A 21,699-nucleotide genomic window follows, 5' to 3' on the forward strand; every position below is an offset into this window, starting at 1 on the left:
AGTCAACAGGCAGGGCAACACATGTTGATGAAAAGGAAAATCATCATTCTTTAGAAATCCTCTGGATCAATACCAAATTGACAATACTCCATTGCAATTAAACAAAATAAATTGGGTTATAATATTCACTTAAGATTATTGCAGCAGATGACAGATTAGCAGAATTCTAAATAACTGCATAATACACATTAATTTGCATAAAACATACAGCAAAGAAGAAATCAAGGAAAACCAATCACAACAGCTCGCTCTACCACAGGTTAATTAATGTTTCTTCAAGAAACCTTGAGCCATCTTTATGTAATCCCCATAGCCACCACTTCCAGAATCATGGCCATGATCACCACCGCTGGCATGTGACCCCGAGTGTTTCTCAGGTTTGGTAGAGTGATCAGAATGAGTGGTGGTGGGGGTTGAATGGGAAGACTGGTATTGGTGCAAGTAATTCTCTGCCTTTTCAACATACATGCCAACGCCCTTCTCCTGATCCAACTTGCCATAGTGGGAGGCAGCACATAAGAGATCAGCGGCCGCACCAGCAACCATTCCCTTGTCAACCTTGTCGCTTTCATGGTGCAGTGTGTTCTTCGCTGCCTCGGTCACCAACTTGGCACTAGCGAGTAGCTCTGAGGAAGATTTGGCGTGCTTCCCGTGGTGAGAGCTAGGTTTATTTTGAGTAGTTGACTCCATGGAAGAATAGCTTAAACAACAGGGTATAGCAATAATTCAGAAAAAGCGGATGAGATAACACCTCCTTTTCTCCAAGTGGATATATAGATGGCTGTGACTTCAGGATTAGAAAATGGGAAAAGGATATATACATGCATAAATACATACATACATATATACACGATTTTGTTGACCCTTACCTTTCGGTGTCGGCCACGCGTTCCTGCCCGGATCAAGTAGCGGCTTTGGAAATTGATACGAATCTCTATGTTTCGATATATGAAATAAAATTTTAATCAATTTTATTTGGTTTCAATAACTAAATGGCTTTTGCTTATATGTTTTGGTTTTTCTTTGTTTGGTCGTTGTTTTTGTTCCTTGATTTCGAATTTGTCAAAAAAAAAAAATTAAAAAAAAAACATTTAAAAAATTAAAAAAACAAAAACTATATAGTATTTGGGAATTGGGAATGAATTCAACCTCTGATTATGTCTGAATTCATTCATGACTATAAGTTAACCATAAAGATTTTTGTCACAGAGGTTTTTTTTTTTGGAGAAAATATTATAGTGCCTTCGCTTAATTAACATGATCTCTTGATATGTTTTCAACTTGGACCAAGTCAGAAGGCAGTTGGCCAATTGTTAATCACTTGAGATTATTGCAGCAGGCGCGACATTTAGCAGAATTCTGAATATTAAATTAGTGATTTATTGCCGCATACGATACAGATTTGCGTTAAGCCATAGACCACGCATAGGAGAAAGAAAAATTAAACCAACATAAAAGCTTAAGTAGTACAAGATTAATCAGTTTTATTTGCCCAAGAACCCTTGAGCCATCTTCAAGTAATCCCCAACACCACCACCGCTTCCAGAATCCTTTCCATCACCACCGCTTGCATGTGACTCTGGTTGTGCCTCAGCTTTGGCAGAGGTTGGTTGGCCTACGGAAGTATTCTCGTATTGGTGCAGGTAATTCTCTGCCTTTCCAACATATTGGCCAACACCCTTCTCCTTATCCAGCTTGCCATAGTCTTGGGCAGCACCTAAAAGATCAGCAGCTGCACCAGCAACCTTCCCCTTGTCAACCTTGTCGCTTTCATTGTTGAAAGTGGATTTAGCCGCCTCGGCCACCAACTTAGCACTAGAGAATAGTTCGGAGGAGGTTGGCTTGGGGTCTTTCTCTGAAGCCATTGTTAGTATGGAGAACTCTAGGAAAAACTGTAGCTACCAACTGAGATACAGAAGATGTGGTAATATCTCGTCTTCCAAGTGGATTTATAGATGCTTGTGAGTTGTGACTTGAGGATAGACTATATGGACCCTCTTAACTCTTCAGTGTCGGCAATACGTGTTCATATTAATTGGTTTCAGTCCATCCATATGGCTAATTAAAGATTTGGCCACACACTTTCCTTTGCCATTGTCAGTTTTCAGAGTCTTGATTGGCCTCACTCTTGACATTTTCTTGGCGATAAAAGCAGACGTGTTTTGGCTTTAGCCTGATATATATCCAACCATTGTGGTTGATACTTGATAAAGCAATATCAGCCTATAGTCGCCTTTCTGAATTGGAACTTAAGCTTGATATTTTCACGTAATCTGTCAATTCTTTCCATTAAATTTTCTTTCTCTCCACTGTTCCCTGTGACTTGTGTCTATCCCGCGTAAGCTGCTGAATAACAAGGCCCCATGAAATGGAGCAAAAAGTCTAACGAGTTCGACAGGCATTTAATTGGAAGCTTGGTGCTATTCTCTAGACTCGAGCCACATCTAACTACAATACAACCTCAAACAACGGGAGGCTAATCACATTTATAGGTTGACCGATCGCCATTTAAACAAATCATGGGCTTAATTAGGCATGTTTTGGCCAATTTATTCTTGATATTTTCTTCATGATCGAGACTAATCAAACCATGGCAAAGGGCAATCCATTCAAAATTCTCAACACCAAAGCCTGCCTGCAGCCACGATGGTTTACCCCGAGGGGTTGCCACCTAAGAACACAGGTGATTTGGCCACCTAGCTAGGCCTTGCCAAGCTGATATGTAGAAGATCAGGGCCGAATGCTATAATGCAGCAAGCCAGCAACAGCTTGTGTTCTCAGGTCACCCCTTGAAGAACATCTATCTTCGCCTGTTTCTCAAGCCATTTATATTGCAGCAAAGCTAATTGCTACATTTTGCAAGGTGAGGGCTCAAATCAGCTTAGAACTTCATGTTTCTACTGGAATTTAAAAAAAAAAAAAAAAAGACGTGATACGAACGTTTGGTTTAATATTGAGAATGAGAACATATATCTTCGTACAAAGAATTAAATTTAAAATTCTCTTTTTCTAAATTAAAAAAAAAAAACTCAGTCATTTTTCATGATGAAAACACTGATTTTTATATACATCTAGTATTAATTTGCTAAAATTGTGATATGAAAAAGTATTTGCTTAGAAAAGGAGTGATATCTCATTCTTGTTTTATCCATTTTGACAGTTTATGCAAGTTGGAGCGTATGAACAACATTTTTGTTTTGTTTTTTAGTTTGTTTCAAATAAAACCAGTACTATAATTTACCACTTTCTGAAAATAGAAAATTTTTTTTAACTAATTTGAATTTTCTAAAGTTTTTTTTTTCTAAAAAAATGGAACTGAATTGTAAATTGCTATTAATTCATGCCAAAAAAAAAAAAAAAACCAGAGGCTCAAAAATTTCTATGATCATTACACGCCCTTTCTCTCCTCTGCTAAATTCGACTCATCTCTCGTTTCCACCTCCCTTAGTTACAGAGTTCAAGTTTGAATTTTACTGTACTTTTAACATAATACGATTAAATTTATTTATCATCATTTTAATTTAAATATTAATTTTAATAAAATTTATTTAATATAAATTTATTATTATTATTTTTAATCATAATAACAATAATTTTTTTAATCGTACTTATAATAATTATTATTATTATTTTTAATATCATCGAAATCATCGGAGCCGAATCCTCTTGATCGCTCAAAGTGCCGATTCCACTGACCCACAACTTATCTCTCCTATCCCGTCTTCGCTATCTCCACCTCTCATTTGTCATCTCTGATGTAGCCCTGATTTCCTCTCTCATTGCAGTCACCCAAAGTCTACATCTCCCTAACTACTTTCTCTTCATAACATCACCCAGAATGTTAACCCTTCTAGCACACTTTTCTTCCATTGTTGTGTCCAAACTGTTGATGGTTATTTTCAGTTTGGTGATATGATTGATATTCCCGGCATTGATCCACCAATACCAAGATCATCACTTCCTCCATCACGGCATTCAAACAGTCTTTCAGCAAAAATTTTCTTAGAAGATAGCCTAATCTCACGAAACTCAATGGGGTGCTGATTAACAAATTTGAAGGTCTATAAAAACAATGTCTAGAGATGCAAGAATGGGGTGCCGATTGCCTCCAATGTATGCTGTTGGACCTCTTTTACCCGGGGAGTTTGAGGGGAAAGAGTCCATTGAAGAGGTATGAGGACCAAAAAGAAAGGTGAGTAGTATATGTTTGCTTTTGCAGTAAGACAGCCTCGTCAAATGAGCTACTATGAGAGGTTAGGGAAAGGGCTAGTATTGAGTGGATACAAAATATTCTTGTGGGTGGTGAGGATTAAATTAAATAGTTGACAAATTAAGAGGAAGAAGAGGGTTTGGATGAGTACCAAGAATGGTTTGCCTTGTGCGCAGATACAGTGAAACAAACATGTGAGGAGGAAAAATCAACTTGATCATTACAAGATGTTGAATGGTAGGAATAGGAATAGGATTTAATTATAAAGTGCAACATAGAAAAAGTAAGAGAGTTAAAAACTGTTGTTGGAAAATGAATGGGACCAATAAATAGAGTATTAAATAGATAATCTTACCAGAACCAAGTTTAGAGGAAGAAGTTCAGTGAATGCTTTATAGTCTTTTGTCTTGGGATCCATCCTCATATGAAGGTTTTGAAAGCGCATTGGCCAATGCTAAACGTCCAAGACCAAAACTCAGCAGAGCTTCTCTCTAGCACAATTCAGTTCCTCGCTTGAAACCAAATATGCAGGCGTACTTAACTTGGTACTTCCTCCAGTAGAATACATTCATAGCATACATAACCATGTGTAGAACAATCAATCGAACAAACTGCAGGGGGGTTATCAAAATTTGTTAAACATAAGTATTGGGATCATGTCTATGCTTGAATTGTTAAGCACTATGCACTGCGAAACTTGAAGAACAAAGAATTAAAAGTACCTGTAAAGTGGAAACATGGTTCCCATGTATTTGGTCCTCCCCTGCCTGTCCATAATTTTAAGGGCACGTATGATCATAACAAGGGCTAGAAGAAGAGAGGCCACACAGCCAACAAAAAAACTTCAAAATTTTTAAAAAACATAACAATGTTGAATAGATCCAAGACTGGAGAAAAATCATTTTCTACGCCCTCAACTAGAAGTTCCAAAAGGGTCTGTAACAGAAATCGTACCAGTTGAAAAAGTAATCCTATGCCTTTCTTTTTTTGCTTTTGGTCTTAACATGTTCATTCCCTTGGCACGGTTTGCATTTGAAAAGTGCTTAATGAATGTAGCTTCAACCTTCTCCATGAGCTTTGTAACCTATGAAGAAAGGTGTGAGATTAGGCCAGTCGTAAAATAAGGCATTGTACGGAGTGGCTACTGATTTCCTTCATAAGAAGAAGCGAAGCAGAATTGAAATGGGTAATCTGAGCTAATGAAACTTACCTCATCAGAGCTATCAAGTAGGAGTTATCCACCATTTTCATGTAAGATTTTGATGCACTTCTGGCAGTGATCTTATCAGGCCATCGTATTAGAAAGCTGTTAATTCGAGGAGAGAAGGATCAGTAAAATCTGAAGAAAACAAAGACTATAGACCAAATGAAAGTATTACTGGCAACAGATACCATAAAGTCCAAAGCCCCATCTGAGATGAATGATTCTCAAATTGCTGCAGTTCTGCTGGATTTAATATCGTTTCCATTTTAACCTGAAATTGTAATAATGTCTTGAGATCCACAAGAAACATATATGCAAAAACACAATAGAAACTACACTTACAGGTGCCTGTTTTAGAAGCCAAAAGTAGAGTTAATACCAGTACTTAATTAGTAAACATGCATGCTGGTCAAGGAATAAAGAGATCTGTCAGCTCAACTGAGTGCAGGGAAAATGGTTAAGGCAATCGAAACTGTCTGTTTTGATATGAGTGAGTTCCAAGTCACCATTGTAGTCAAAGAAGACTTCAACAACAATTTGCAACTAGGTACCCAAAATTCTACCAAAAGCTTAGAGTTTTCAAATGCACAAAAAAAGTTGGTACTACAGAAACCCAGTACTTTGATGAGCTTTTCAACAAACATATCGATACCAAAAGATAAACATTTGCAGGGTCAAAAACTCACAATCAGTGGAAATGCAGCTCTTAGTGGTGCCAGTCTACTTTCACTGCCATATATCTCCATAGAAGCAATCGTAAATCTGAGTTTCTTTAATCAAAACCCAATGCTTTCCTTTGGTGTCAGAGGACACAACCCTTGTTGTCTCCTCTCCTCAAACACTATTTCTTTCTCTCTCCACCAAGGGTATGCATACCTGAAGGGAAAAAGATAGCTATTGTCACGTCCCGAGATCAAGACGTAACACGGTTATATTACCTTAAAGAAAATCTCAAAGTAATACGAAGCTTTCTTTCTTAAACATTCTAAAATTCTTCAATAAAATAATCTATCAAGTAAAATTCATATATTTAATCCAACTGATGATACATCTTTATATGTGCAAATACAAACCATATAAAATACAAAACTATCTCTTAAGATCTTATTGGTCAATATATTCTCCGACGACTAAGTAATCTTTCCCATTTCATCTTCTAGCTTCACACAAGACTAACCAAACTTATCACTTAATCATCTGTAAAGAAAAAGTAAAAAGAGAATGAGCAAATCACAGCTTAATAAGTATAGGCTCACATCTTACCAGATCAAGCATCATTTTCTTACACATCATATAGATCATTCAAAACATTCATCAAATCATAATCTCAAAACATTTCAAGATCATCGTTTTGTCAAATATTTCATAAATTCATAAATCAATATCAAAATATGTCACTTCATAAATCATTGTAAAATATGCTATCATTCAAATATCATAATCAAACCAAATTATGGATCAATCATTAAAAATCATCGTAAATCATCATTATCATTCAAATCGTTAGCTACGATCACTGTTATAACCCGTGACATTGGCCATATCGACAATTTCATTCTCATGATCATTGCTAACTATTATAACACGTTAGTCAGGGCTTACGCTAACTACTATTACCCGTTAGCCAAGGTCGTATGATCATGTCTTTGCTAACTACTATTACCCGTTAGCCAGGATCGTAGAACTAAGTTCTGGTGTCGATAATCCCACTTCTCAGGGATATAAAAACGTAGCCATCATAAAATCATTCTTTAAACATAAATCATTTTCTCATTTCATTCATAAGCATGATCCATCATTTATATAGCGAAAACACAAAATAATCATATGCTTGATCCCATTTTCATATATCGAAAATAAAGAAACAAAACATTCGTTCATTTAGAAACATATATATACATAGATTTGAAAACAAGCAAAGTGTGTGAGATTCTACTTACCTCCATTCGATTCTACCACTTAGTTTTTCCCCCCAAAATAATTAATGGCCTATCCAAGATCATTTCAACAGATCGGAATTTAATCAACCCTTTTTTAGACCATTTATAAAAAAATCAACTAAGTTACACAAAGGATTAACTTAACTAATTAATACTGACAGCCTGACCTCTTTTCATTAAAATAGTCATATCTCAATATATCCAAATCGGAATTATGATCTCTTTAATGCGTTAGAAACTAGACTTAATAAGCTTTTGAGGCTACCGACGAAAAAGATTCAATTTGAGTGAGAGTATTTCATTAGCCATTACAGAGATTATCCTCTCATGAGAGTATAAGTACTTTACTCCCTCCTAAAAGGGACAGAGCTCAGGTATAAAGCTCATGTAATGCAAATGCATACGATAGTATGTGTGTAAAGGAACATAAAATTTTCAACCCCATAAATCAAATGAGAGAAAAAAGAAAAAATGTTAGTAAACAAACAAATAACATAATCATTACACTTTACAACCATTAGACCGAAGGATAGGATAAACTAAAAATTGTTATGGCCTGACTCTCTATAGCCTCCCTAACAGAGTTGCCAAACTGTCATAACATATAGATCTAAAAATCTATAGCTAGACTTGAAAATCTATAGCTAGACTTAACAAATGGAGTCACCATTGATTTTTTTTATTATGTGATTGACCACCTAATGAATTTATTCTTTTAAAGAGCTCTTAAGTTTGACTAAGGGTCTTTAAAAGAATAGATTCGAGTCTACTAATTAGAATAAGATTCAAGAATTCGATTACATGTGAATAAGGTTATAGTACCCTCATATGCCCATCCGCAGGATGGTACTATTTTATTTTAAATTTATCTTAAAGCCTGGACTCTAATGGTTTTAATTTTTATATTAAATAATGTAAATAATTCATAAGATTCTTTCATCAATATTGTAAAATTTCTAAAAATATTTTCTCACCTCAAGAGTATTCAAGAGTCTCATTTGTTTTCTTGAAAATGCTCTATCGTCGAAAAAAAGGTTTAATTTTTTATTTGAAAATACACCTAATTATTCCACCATTTACGTCAAATTAAAAATATTTTTTCCTTCGAAAATTCAAAATTCTACACAATTCGATCATATGTAGAAATTCTCCTTTTTTATTTTTTTCCCTTTTAGAAAGAAAATATTTTTTTTTTTGAAATTTCATTTAAATTCTTTTACAATTTGAGACAAATTTAAAGAAATTTCTCACCTATAGATTTTTTAGAAAATTTACCATTTGAAATTTCTAAGATTCCCGTCCTTGGATAATTGTCAAATATTTTCAACCAAAATTTTTATTTGAAAAAAATACAATTACTTTCATTGAAATTTCATTTAAATTATTCCATCATTTGAGACAAATTTAAAAAAAAATTTCACCTAAAAATTTTTTAAGAAATTTACCATTTGAAATTTCTAAAAATCTCATCATTGGGTAATTTGTATTTAATTTCAAAATTTTTATTAATATTTTTTTTTTGTTTTGAAAATAAATATTAATTATTGTTATTAAAATTTTATCTAAATTATTTCACCATTTGAGATAAATACAAAGAAAATTTCTCACTTAAGAATTTTATAAAAATTTACCATTTTAAATTTTTAAAATTTTCATAATTAGATAATTAATATTTAATTTAAAAAATTTTATATTTTTTAATTATTTTCCCTAAACTTAATCATACAAAAAAAAACCCCTGAAAAACATATAAATAAAATACTAAATAAAATAAAATAAATACCAAAAAAAAAAGAAACAGCTTAGCTTGGCTTGGCGACTACGACGCGGATTAGCTTGAGGAAGAAAACCAAGAACGACTCAGGATGATGGCTCGGCTCGGCTTAGCTTAAGTCAAAGGCTGATCGCGGGTCACATGCAGGTTGACGCTACGGGTCAGGTCAACAAAATGAAAAACGCACTAATCTTAAGGCTTCCTAAGGCGAAAACGACATCGTTTTGGGACTAATATAAAAGCCCAAATTCAATCTTCTTTCGTCATATCTCCTCTACTTCCTCTCTCTCTACTTCCCTTTTTCTCTCCCTCTCTCTCTAAAATCCCCAAGAACACCGATTGAATCTTCACCGAATTCTAAGATTTTTGTCGAAATCTAGGTTGGATCATCGGAATCTGGTCCAAAGTTCAACGATTTCTAGAAAATGGACGTCAGAAGTTGGAAACCTGCCAAAAACTGGGGATGTCGCCAGAATCTCACTAGAAAATTTAAACGGGGCATAAAAATTTAACCAGGTTATGAAAATTTTCCCAAAAATTTTCAAAAAAAATTCTTTTTTTAAAAAGTCCCCTAAAATTATCACTCTTTGGATGCCTTTGCGGATGGCTTTTGCTAATTTATCCGCTTTCTCTGTGTGTGATCTGCCTGATCTTTGTATTCTGTGTTTCTAATTTGTATCTTTTCTCTGTTCTTGTTCTCTGTGTGTTCTGTGTACATGTATTTATAGGGTTCTGAGTTTGAGAACCCAAAACAAGAAAAGAGTTTAGATTTTTTTCAAATTCAAACTCCAAATCCTGAATTTATCCTAAATTTGATAACTCTAGAGAAATAACCCTAAACCAATCCAACCACCTTAAAATTTTCTTGAGTTTTCGTTTATTTATTTATTTTTAATTATCAGAAACAAGTAAAACCCCAGACAGATTAGGGTCTCTACACACATTTATCATTTTGTCAATTTATAGAGCTATGGACATGCCCAAGACAGTAATTGATGCAAAACCTCATCTTCAACGGAAAACCAAACTAATTGACGGATATGAAAATTAAGTATTAAACAAGTAGTTACCAGCAATTCTAAGTTGTAGAAACGATCTAGCAACTGCAAAACTTTATCGAGAGAAAAATGCCGCTCAAGCCTGTGACAAAATTTAGCAAATGATAAGAGAACGTAACAAAAAAATCACAACCCACAAGAATCTTTGTATCAAAAGAGGGGATTGATATGGAACACAAAGAACATGAGGCAGAACAAACCTTTTCCGTAGGAATTCCAACAGACCATAGAAGACAAAGAGGCAATGCACGCCTACAGGGAAACAACTTTGATTTACAGTTATGCATTCATATAACGACCAATTGGTAAAGAGAAAATAAATCCTACTTGTTTTACCACAATCGTGTGCAGTAACTAGGAGATGCAGCACTTTCTTTACTATATATAAGTTATTTTCACTAGCTCTAGTGATTCAACGCTTACGATTGATCCCTAAACAATAAACATGAAAAGCACCATTAGATTCTAAATCTACCAGAATGAATAGAAAGTTAAGTCAAAAATGGAAATAAAGCTAATCATTCACTGCCAGGACCAACACAAAACATAGTTTAATAAAGGGTTTCGGAGGTTAATTTCCACAGCGGCAAATCAAAGGAACCAACATTTAGATTGATCACACCATTACCATTACAGCAACATGATAAAAGGCGAATTCGATGCTCTGATTAAACTACCAAAAATGCCTTAGCCTCCCCTACTAACACGTTATAGTAGTTCAAAATTTGAATTATATAGACAAATTTCCATAATATTTCACTTTTAGAATTAATTCCAAAGAATTAATGATCTCTTTTGCTCTGCCTTTATTCTTTTCATGGCAAACTTGCAAATCTAAGTGTAAATACAAACAAATTTCTTCCTTATAAAGAAAATTAACAAACAAAACTAAAAAAGAAACGATAAACTTGCCTCGTAATTTGAAGGGAGGATAAATTTCAAGTGCTTGCAATAGCCTCAGCTCCAATTGTACTTGTTGTTGCTCTTATTAAATTGAAAAAAAAAAATAAAAAATAAAAAAAAATAAAATAAATATTAATAATTTTTATAATACGGAGAGAGAGACCTTAGGATAGAAGAGGCGGAGGAAGGCAGAGCTTTGCAAGGTGAATGTACGGAAACGCCATATTGTTCCTCTTCGTTTTCTCTTCCAACTCCACCTCCCATTCCTCTTAATTATAATATTACTTTTCCACTCACAAAAAACTAAAGTGGAAATTTATCTATTTTTCCATATTAAACTTAAAATTGAAACAATTTGTTGTTTCTTTGTATTTTGGTTAGGGATTTGGTGTTTGATCCAAAATACACTGCTGCAAAATTTTGTTTTATTTGTTCCAGGTGACCCATTATTCGCCCTGCTAAAAGAGCCATAGGCTATCTTACGTATAAGCTTTACCCGTAATTTTCTTTTTTTTTCTTTTTTTGGAGTAATAAAAAAAATTTTAACTAAAAATCTTTTCTCTTTTCTTTAAAATAAAAAATAAAAAAAAAAACTTAAAAGAAAGACGATAAAAGAAATTAAAAGTATTAAAATTTTAATTTTAAACATGTTAAATATCATATCTTAAAAATTATTTAACTTTAATTTTCATTAAAAACTTAAATTTAAAATCAACTGAATTAATAATATAATAATAATAAACAATGAAAAGATGAGCTAGAAAAAAGATGCAAATCACAGCAGCCATTTAATTCAAGCCCCCATCATACTAAACTTCGATAAAACTATTACTTTTATATTTTACTGCAAATATACAAGAATGAAGGTTTTCTTTTTTAATGTATTCCGCAGTTGAGATTATCAGATGCAACTTACTCAAAGTTTGGTAAAAAATTCCAGAAGCAAGTATCTCCACTGCTACTGAAACTATTTTTCCAAAACTCATTTTTTGTTGGACTGAAAGAAGGAGAAGGTGGAATGGAAGGTTTCTGTTAGAAGGTAAAAAAGAATTGCAGAAATGTTAAGAAATTGCAGAAATATTGGAGCTCGTTTCTTTTGCTTTTCAGTCGATTTTCGTAAATTACAAATTTATTTATTATAAAAAATAAGCACGTACGAGGGCCTCGACCCGTAAAAATTTTTCATGCCAATCAATTTTTCAAAATTTGTTATTTTGTAATTTTTTTTGTTTTTTTATGATTTGTAAAGAAAATTAAAAATATATATATTAAAACTTCCCTTCAGTCACTAATATTTTATCTCTAAATAAAAAATAATAATTATATTTAAAAATAACATAAATGGTTGTCAACGGTGCTTTGTTTCTTAATTGTTGGAATTTTTTTATTTTTTGTAATAATAAACTGGGTGTGAACTGCAAATGGGCGATCTTATTCACAGTCCATGCAGACATCAACAGAACCAATATATCTATATCGATAACTATAGAGCCTCCATTTCTTGACTTCTGCAAGTAGGTATGAATTCCATGAAGCTACAAACTTATGCTACGGGACAATATTTTGAAATCATTAACTTTCTTATTACTTAACATGCATGCATGACAATCTTTTTGAGTAATTTGAGAATTTAATACCCTACACATTATACCTTATATATGTGTCCATAAATTTTACTAAGAAAATATTTTACATTTTCATTAAAAACTTAAATTTAAAATCAACTGAATTAATAATATAATAATAAACAATGAAAAGATGAGCTAGAAAAAAGATGCAGATCACAGCAGCCATTTGATTCAAGCCCCCATCATACTAAACTTCGATAAAACTATTACTTTTATATTTTACTGCAAATATACAAGAATGAAGGTTTTCCTTTTTCTAAAGATGAATTGAAAATGTAAAATATTTTCTTAGTAAAATTTATGGACACATATAAGGTATAATGTATAAGTTATTAAATTCTCAAATTACCCAAAAAGATTACCATGCATGCATGCTAAATAATAAGAAAGTTAATGATTTCAAAATATTATCCCGCAACACAAGTTTGTAGCTTCATGGAATTCATACCTACTTGCAGAAGTCAAAAAATTGAGGCTCTATAGTTATCGGTATAGATATATTGGTTCTGTTGATGTCTGCATGGACTATGAATAAGATCGCCCATTTGCAGTTCACACCCAATTTATTATTACAAAAAATAAAAAATAAAAAATAAAAAAATGTTCCAACAATTAAGAAACAAAGCATCGTTGACAACCATTTATGTTATTTTTAAAATAATTATTATTTTTTATTTAAAGATAAAATATTAGTAACTGAAGGAAAGTTTTAATATATATTTTTTTAATTTTCTTTACAAATCATAAAAAAAAACAAAAAAAATTACAAAATAACAAATTTTGAAAAATTGATTAGCATGAAAAATTTTTACGGGTCGAGGCCCTCGTACGTGCTTATTTATTATAATAAATAAATTTATAATTTACGAAAATCGACTGAAAAGCAAAAGAAACGAGCTCCAATATTTCTGCAATTTCTTAACATTTTTGCAATTCTTTTTTACCTTCTAACAGAAACCTCCCATTCCACCTTCTCCTTCTTTCAGTCCAACAAAAAATGAGTTTTGAAAAAATAGTTTCAGTAGTGGTCGAGATACTTGCTTCTGGAACTTCTTACCAAACTTTGAGTAAGTTGCATCTGATAATCTCAACTGCGGAATACATTGGAATAACAAGGGTTTTCTCTACGGTGCTTAACAGAAGTCGGAGAGAAATGCAATCCGTTGAGCTCGGTGGAAAGCACCAAAAAGAAATGCTGGATGAGATGGTGAGAAAAGAGGAAAAGAAATTAAGAGGAACAGAGATGAGTAGAAAGTTTTTAGTTATATGCATTTGTTTAGCTTTAGGTTTATCCTGATGTTTTTTAGTTATTTTAGATATGATGGGTTATACGGGTTTCTATTTATACATTTCCTACAGGTTTTTCTGTATAGGTTTTTAAGGCAACTAGTTGATAGTTGATACACTTAGGTTTTTGATTACATTATAACTGATGTTTTTATGACAGTATGATTGATGTGTTGAGATTTTGCATAGACGATTGCTACAATTTCCTTGCAGTTTGCTATCTGTTTTATAAATTTTTGTTTCCATTTTTTATGACTCTAAATCTGATCAATGTGTGGTTATTTTCATACAATCTTTTTTGGAAAGAATATTCCCTAAAATTTCATTAAATAGATGGTTAATGATAATTAGCTATTTATGAAGTGATAAATTGGCCATAATGTTTAACGTATTTTCTTTTTACTCCAATCTATCATAGTTTCTAGTTTAATCAGAAGAATTCTATGAAAACGTAATATTCATTTCATTTTTATATTTTTTTAGTTAATTTCTATTGACTGGTTGGTTGAATTGATGTGTTTAGTTAATTTCTATTGGCATCTAGATATTGTGCTGATGCAAGTATATGAATGTGGGAAGTGATACTCAGCTCCGCCAGCATTTTTATGGTGGGATTCTTAACAGGTATGAATTGTATATTTTGTGTAAAAGAACACTAGTTCCCTATCAATAGTTGATCAATGCAAAGCATTGAAATTTAGGCATTATATTGAATATAAGTAGGCGAGATACATTTGATAATTTCCTAAATCAGAAAGACAGTTAATATCCTAAATTGCATTTCTGATTTCAAATTTCTTTCTATCAAGTCCTTTCAAACTGTTGTTGCTGATTGCATGGGGGCAGCACAAGAAATGCAGAACTTGATGTTTCTTATGAATATTCATTTCTTATAATTTATTGAAGTGTTTATACCATCAACAAATCAACCATCACTCTTCATTATCCAAAAGATGTGTGTTGTTGTTGTTGTTAGGGGTACACACATATATACAGAGTGTGTTGAAAATTTTGAAAGTAAAGTTTCCAAAAATTAACTTGATTATTACTTGATACAGTAAGGATTCAAATGTAAGTCTTCTTGAAGGAAACTTTCAAAGATCCTAATGTCAATAAAGTGATTGAAGAACGCAAAAAGGCTCCCACTAAGTATTGTATTAAGCTGTGTAGCCTTGGTGTTAAGCTCCCTGCTGAGATTTACACTCCCAAAATGATACGAACATTGCCTTTTCATAGGATTCTTCTGCTTATACTAGAAACTATGATAGATTGGAGCAGAAAGAAAAAAATAATAAAAATTATGGATAATTCATCAATTCATAAATAACTAATTCTCATTACCCATCTACGTAATGAAATTTCAAAGAATATTCTTCACATAAAAAATGGTATGAAAATAATCAAACATTGATCAGATTTAGAGTCATAAAAAATGAAAAAAAAAATTCATAAAACAGATAGCAAACTGCAAAAAAATTGTAGCAATCCTCCATGCAAAATCTCAACACGTTAGTCGTACTGTCATAAAAACATCAGTCATAAAGTCATAAAAAACCTATAAGAATTGTGTCAACTATCAACTATCAACTAGTTAACTCAAAAACCTATACAGAAAAACCAATAGGAAATGCATCAATGTAGGAGACTGTAAATAAAAACCTATATAACCCACCATATCTAAAATAACTAAAAAAAACTAGGACAAACATAAAGCTAAAACAAATGCATATAACTAAAAACTTCCTTCTGTTCCTCTTCATTTCTTTTCCTCTTTTCTCATCATCTTATCCAGCATTTTTTAATAGCTTTCACTTCATCCTTTATAGAAATCATCTCCTTCTCAACGTCGTTCAACTTTTAAAAAACCCGAGTAACCAAATTGGTGGTTTCCACCGAGCTCAGCGGATTGAACTTCTCTATGACTCCTTTGGATGCATAGAGAAAATCCCCTGTTATTCCAACATATTCCACCGTTGAGATTATCAGACCCAACTTACTTAAAGTTTGATAAAAAATTCCAAAAGCAATCATCTCGACTGCCATTAGAATTATTTTTCTAAAACTCATTTTTTGTTGGACTGAAATAAATGTGAGGTTTCTACTGGGAAGGCAAAAGGAATTGCAGAAATGTTGCAGGTCGTTGCTTTTGCTTTTAAGTGGATTTTCGTAAATTGTAAATTTATTTATTATAATAAATAAGTACGTGGTCCTCCACCCATAAAAATTTTTCGTGCCAATCAATTTTTCAAAATTTGTTTTTTTGTAAATAGTTTTTAGTTGTTTATTTGTTATTTTTAAAATTTGTAAAGAGAAATTTTAAAAAAAGAATTATATTAAAATCTACATACAATCACTAATATTTTATCCCTAAATAAAAAACAATGATTGTTTTGATAAGTAACATAAAAGGTTGTCAATTGTTCCATTCATTATAAAAGAACAGATTAATATAATATATTAATAATATAATAACTAATTAATATAATATGTTATTAATAAAATATATAATATATTATACAATAAATAATATATTAACAAATATTATATAAATAATATATTAATATATTAATAATAAAATTATATTAATATAAATAATGTATTAATAAATAAAAATATAATATATAATATATTAACAAATTTTATATTAATAATATATTAATATATTATTAATACATTAATATATTAATAAATATTATATTATATCAAAATATTAAATTAATAATAAATAATGTAATAAATGTTATGTTAATATATTATTAATAATGCATTATATTAATTTCAATAATATGTTAATAAATATTATATTAATAATATATTAATATTATAAATAATATATTGTTAATAATTAGATTAATAAATAATATATTATATTAATAATTTGTTATTAATATCATCTATTATTTATTAATATAATATTATTTATATAATAAATATAATAATACTTATCAATATATTATTTAAATAATAAAAATATTATTTTATTAATATTTTATTTGTAGCATCATTATAACGGATTAATTGTAATTCTACAAACGGTGCCCGTGTGGTAATGGTACCAAATTGTTTCAAAAAAACAGAAAACACCATTTTTCTGTTTACAATAATTTTCAAAACTTTCCAAAACATTGTTTTCAATTCTCAAAAACAGAAAACAAAAACAACCTATCAAACGTATATTTGTTTTCAATTTTCAAAAAATCTAAAAATGAAATTAAAAAACAGAAAACAGAAATAAAAACAAACACCCCTTCAATTATTAGGTTTTTGCATTAAATTAACAAAAAATCAAATTACACTTAAAATTAAATTTAAAAACTGATCAAATTTATTTCTATAGTTGATCAATAAATCAACCTAATTTAATTTGACCGGTTAATTTAATTTTAATTGAATTTCAAACGTCTTTATTTTGATTAATATTGGAAGGTGCTTGTGTATGCTACATGTTTGAGTATATTGAAGTGAATGCTAAAAGATTATTGGATATGGAAAGAATGAGAAATCCTCAACTTCTTTTTCTTATACTACTATAGTTTGAAATAATTTTCTTTTATTTTATTTTGAAATCATAAACATGAACCAAATAATTAACTGCAAAATTAGATAAATTTTGAAGATAAATTATTAGATTAACTATGTTGAAGGCAATTTAGTTTGGGGTATAAGAAAACAAAAAAGAATGAGATTTAAGTATTGTTTGCTAATAATTTTTTTCTTTGCAAATTTTGCAAAAATTAATCATTTTTAACTACTAAAAATTAAAGAATTTTATTATCGATGTTAGAGTTAATAGTATATGAATTACATAATTATTATGAGTCTTGTTTTAAATTTATTAAAAAATATTTAAAATTAATTGAATGAAATTGAAATTTATATTCTTAATTAAAAAAATATATTAAATATTAAATTAAACACTTAGTTAAAAAAATGGAGAGCAAGAAAAAAAATATCCTTCGATTCCAAAAGATAATATCTTGATATTGAAATAAAAAGATCATTTTCTATGTACCCCAAGCAATTAGAATAGTGTTATATATATATATATATATATATATATATATATAAAGATTAACTACAATATGAGAGGGAAAGTGACAGAGAATACCAATAGATGTAATCATTAAGCACAAAACTCCTTCAACTCTTTCATAAGATCATTGCAGTAAAAAGCCTTGTCTTTGTCTTCAGTATGTTTCCTGACACACTGCATTATTCACAAAAAAAAAAAAAAAAAAAAAAGAGATCACTTCTCCCGGTGGCCACAGTAAAAAATCTTAAAACATTTAATTTTGGTCCAAAAATAACAATGACATAATGCATGGCATTTATGATCATAAAGTGACCTAACTTGGATGTCATAAACTTGGGCAAGTTCTAAACACTTATCTGTTAGTCTGGTAGCTTGCCCACATTTGCATACAAACTATTAAAGAACCAACACATATGCATCTCTTAAATCGAACAAAAAAAGACAGATGAAAACAAGCACACATCTATAAAAAAACAGATTTTCCGAAAAAATATTTTACACAAAACCTTTCTCACAGTAAAGAAATATTTTTATAAAATTAATCATAATATCTGGCACCACCTAAATCCAATTTCACTCTAATTTTACTACTTGCACTTTGCAGAATCATAAACATTCTTCAACAAATGAGAGTTTCACCAAGTTCATTGCAGTAAGAGATACATACTACATTCTTAAACATTTAATTTCACTCTAATTTACTTCAAGTTTTATGGAGTTTTAAGTACTACTCAATGGGGCACATATAGGGTTTTTCTTCTGATACACAAAATCAAACCAAACTATATACCAAACATTCAGTTTTTAACCAGAGATCAGATAACAAATAACTCATAGAAGCTCTTACTGCAAAATATAGCATACAAACAACACGTTAGTTCAGAGTGACTTTACCATATCATATGTTCATTTGAGTGCAAAACAATAACTTTTCTCCAATTCATTTGTCCACCAATCACTCCAGGAGGGCTTAAATTTAGCTGTTAAAAACATGAAAAAAAAAAAAAAAAAAAAACAGTGAGATTGCATTAAAAATATGCAAAAAGGAAAATTTATGCGACATTGATAAATCGGTCCTCCTAGCACCAAAGCCTCATCTTATATATATATTTGGTTGATTGCAGGAATTCATCAAAACAATGACATAAAAAGAGTCATACATATATCATCAACGGGAACAGAGTAAAGAAGCTAACAAATTCATACCATGGGACCTGCTTGACATCCATCACTTGCTTAAGTTCACTGATAATTATTATTTGATTTAACAAAACATATGGAAATTCCATGAAACCTTACATATCATGCTAACCAATTCATACCATGGGACCTGCTAATTAATACTTGGGACAATAATTACAAGGCAAACAGGAAATAAATTATTGTAAAAAATATTATTGACATCCATCACTTGCTTAGGTTCACTGATAATTATTATTTGATTTAACCAAACATATGGAAATTCCATGAAACCTTACATATTATACAAGCCTTTAAATTAATAACAATCTTCAAGAAGGAATCCATGGAAAGTAGGGGAAGTAGGACACATAACAAATTAAATAACATACCACAGTCTTTTTCAAGATCTTGTAGGTAAGATTGGCAAAATGGATTTTCTTTCCCTCCTTTTTCCTTATAACCTCTTGTACACTGCTTTGTATACCAAAAAATAGTCAGCTCAATAAACAAAGAAATTTTGGCAAACTTTTGTTACATTTCAAAGCAAACAATAGCCATAAAAACCACTCCATGGCTACAAAACACCAATTCATCAAAAGAAAATACAGAGAACTTATAAATGTTTCTGATGTAGTGGACCATTATTCTCCTTCACAGCAATAGACCCTTGATCATAAAATAAATTTAGTATCCTCAAGATTAAAAGCTTGATCATTATACACCCCCAAGGCCCCAAATTTAATTTGTCTTAGAAAAAGAAAGCAAAGATCAACTTCATTGTTTTCTTTCTTTCTTATAAGCCAAATCAAACCATACTTCATAACAATATTTTAGCTTTAGACAAGAGATCAATTAACAAAAACTCCTAGATGTTCCTGGAGGGTAATAGCCTAATGACCATATTTTACTCAAGAAGCAACATTACCATTTCAAAAATTGAGACAAGTATCTTGCAATGCTTCACATCATCTGCTGAATATGCAGACCACAGTGACTTCGGTGAATTGGCAGTGACTGCAGCATTCCTTATTAGGTCATCAGCTATAGCAGGAAATGCACAAAAATAAGGAAAACAGCATTATAATAGAGTAAAATGGAAGACGATTAACAATCGAAGAGAAAAACCAATGCCTTTTTTATTCTCAAAAACATAATGAGGGAAAATGAGAAATGAAAGTAGAAAAAATAATGACTTTGCATTTTGCAATCAGGACTTAATCCCCTAGCTCATGGATTTACAAGACTAATTGGCTAGGAGTTTAGAGCTTGTAAAAGGCTGAGATTAGCCACATTATATGTTAAAAACAAGTAAAACAGAAAATGAGCATATACACGGTAGTTAAATTTCGTTTTTCTACACCTTTACAGAGCCAGCTACCCCCCAAGTCCAGTACATTCACACCAGCAAAATATAGTTTTAAAGAAGGGAAAAGAGAAATTGCTCTTAAGCCAAAAAGGATAAGTTATGGGAATCCTACTCACAACTTGAACTTGAACTTGAACGAGGTTGAGAAGTTGAATGAAACCCTCCTGCATGATAATTGATAAAGGCCATGTGTCACAAAAACAAAAGAATGGGGGTAAAGATGCTAAACGTACAATAGCATATGTTTTGTAATCCATAGAGTCCATGAGTCTAGGGTGTTAAAACAAGAAAAAATATTACGTCGGGAAAAACAATACCTTTATTTATCCACTAACTGCTTCAGCGTTTAATAGTATTTTTGGGGTTGGTATTTGTGTGGGCAGGGTTCATTTATCAATGAGATTGTGGGGGTGAAATGTGGTTCATTAGTTTTACAACGTTAGGTAGAAGCTAATTCAGTATGTTCTTAGGAGCTTATGATGTTCAAAGAATTTTTGGATATGTTATCGATTGAAAGGTCGCTCCAAAGTGGATGGGGATCGCCATCCATATAACTGGATTGTGAGTTTTGGTAAGATTTTGAACAAAAAATTGATTCCGGTTAGTTTAGGATAACACAAGAAATCAAATTTTCTTCTAATTCATGAGTGGAAAAAAAAAAATTTATGCTAATGGGTTGAAGAATGGAAGAACATAAAATCAAAGTTTAAGGGCTGAACAATCCATATCTCTTAATACATTGAAACAATTCTAGGATAACATCAACAACCCAAAGAAGGAACAAATTAAAAAAGTTAAGAATTACGGCTTTACTGACCTCCGCCAACGCCGCCAGCGCCGCGAACGCCACGAAAACCCATGCCTTTTCAACGTACGGTACAACTCAAAACATCAAAGGAAAGAGAAGAGAAGGGAAGAGCAAAACCACCAAACAAACAGATTAGAAAAAGCCGCTGCCTTCTGCTTTTATAATAGCGTCTAGTACTACTAGGGCATATGTACACAGACACGGCTACACGAAATATAGGGGCGGCGTCGTTTCTTTGGTGTAAATTACAAATTTATTTTATTATAATAAAAAAGCACCTGACCTTCCATCCAAATTGATGAACAA

At 31.3% G+C, this 21,699-nt stretch overlaps 3 protein-coding genes and 1 pseudogene across 6 annotated transcripts; all 4 read right to left on the reverse strand.

Annotated features, from left to right (window-relative positions):
- Positions 1–28: 28 nt before the first annotated feature.
- On the reverse strand, positions 29–18,211 carry LOC149520208 (phosphate transporter PHO1 homolog 5-like). Of its 3 annotated transcripts, XM_089756033.1 has the most exons (13): positions 18,113–18,211; positions 11,099–11,170; positions 10,523–10,618; positions 10,387–10,438; positions 10,199–10,268; positions 6,101–6,290; positions 5,757–5,819; positions 5,603–5,685; positions 5,421–5,516; positions 5,165–5,294; positions 4,933–5,017; positions 4,566–4,821; positions 29–61 (listed from the first exon to the last, which is right to left on the reverse strand). In XM_089756033.1, the coding sequence occupies exons 8-10, from the start codon at positions 5,677–5,679 to the stop codon at positions 5,219–5,221; spliced, it is 249 nt and encodes an 82-aa protein (XP_089612159.1). In that variant the 5' UTR covers positions 5,680–5,685; positions 5,757–5,819; positions 6,101–6,290; positions 10,199–10,268; positions 10,387–10,438; positions 10,523–10,618; positions 11,099–11,170; positions 18,113–18,211; the 3' UTR covers positions 29–61; positions 4,566–4,821; positions 4,933–5,017; positions 5,165–5,218. The 3 variants fall into 3 exon arrangements, with proteins under 3 accessions (XP_089612159.1, XP_089612167.1, XP_089612164.1); XM_089756041.1 differs by lacking the exon at positions 5,757–5,819 and having other exon boundaries at positions 4,933–4,977; XM_089756038.1 differs by lacking the exons at positions 5,757–5,819; positions 6,101–6,290.
- Positions 98–1,026, reverse strand: LOC111318288 (nodulin-related protein 1 pseudogene; annotated as a pseudogene). The gene is made up of 2 exons (XR_016334499.1): positions 870–1,026; positions 98–700 (listed from the first exon to the last, which is right to left on the reverse strand). The product of XR_016334499.1 is annotated as a nodulin-related protein 1 pseudogene (transcript).
- LOC111318292 (nodulin-related protein 1-like) lies at positions 1,348–2,220 on the reverse strand. Its single transcript, XM_022921063.2, has one exon. The coding sequence runs from the start codon at positions 1,863–1,865 to the stop codon at positions 1,485–1,487; it is 381 nt and encodes a 126-aa protein (XP_022776798.2). The 5' UTR covers positions 1,866–2,220; the 3' UTR covers positions 1,348–1,484.
- LOC111318290 (uncharacterized) lies at positions 17,274–21,568 on the reverse strand. The gene is made up of 6 exons (XM_022921062.2): positions 21,403–21,568; positions 20,702–20,749; positions 20,145–20,260; positions 19,609–19,690; positions 18,932–19,017; positions 17,274–18,211 (listed from the first exon to the last, which is right to left on the reverse strand). The coding sequence occupies exons 1-5, from the start codon at positions 21,443–21,445 to the stop codon at positions 18,944–18,946; spliced, it is 363 nt and encodes a 120-aa protein (XP_022776797.2). The 5' UTR covers positions 21,446–21,568; the 3' UTR covers positions 17,274–18,211; positions 18,932–18,943.
- Between the last annotated feature and the right edge of the window lie 131 nt (positions 21,569–21,699).

Source organism: Durio zibethinus, chromosome 2 (genome assembly GCF_047325235.1).
Source record: "Durio zibethinus cultivar Kanyao isolate XHJ-2024 chromosome 2, ASM4732523v1, whole genome shotgun sequence".
Lineage (NCBI taxonomy): Eukaryota > Viridiplantae > Streptophyta > Magnoliopsida > Malvales > Malvaceae > Durio > Durio zibethinus.

Bases quoted from the DNA above. Each gene is read 5' to 3' on its own strand.
- LOC111318292 (XM_022921063.2), bottom strand. From the start codon at position 1,865: ATGGCTTCAGAGAAAGACCCCAAGCCAACCTCCTCCGAACTATTCTCT.
- LOC149520208 (XM_089756038.1), bottom strand. From the start codon at position 5,679: ATGGAAACGATATTAAATCCAGCAGAACTGCAGCAATTTGAGAATCAT. The intron at 5,517-5,602 runs GTATCTGTTGCC...TCGAATTAACAG, and splicing joins ATGGGGCTTTGGACTTTATG to CTTTCTAATACGATGGCCTG. The intron at 5,295-5,420 runs GTAAGTTTCATT...CTTTCTTCATAG, and splicing joins TACTTGATAGCTCTGATGAG to GTTACAAAGCTCATGGAGAA.
- LOC111318290 (XM_022921062.2), bottom strand. From the start codon at position 21,445: ATGGGTTTTCGTGGCGTTCGCGGCGCTGGCGGCGTTGGCGGAG. The intron at 20,261-20,701 runs GTGAGTAGGATT...TTCCTGCTATAG, and splicing joins TTCAAGTTCAAGTTCAAGTT to CTGATGACCTAATAAGGAAT. The intron at 19,691-20,144 runs GTAATGTTGCTT...TATACAAAGCAG, and splicing joins TTGTCTCAATTTTTGAAATG to TGTACAAGAGGTTATAAGGA.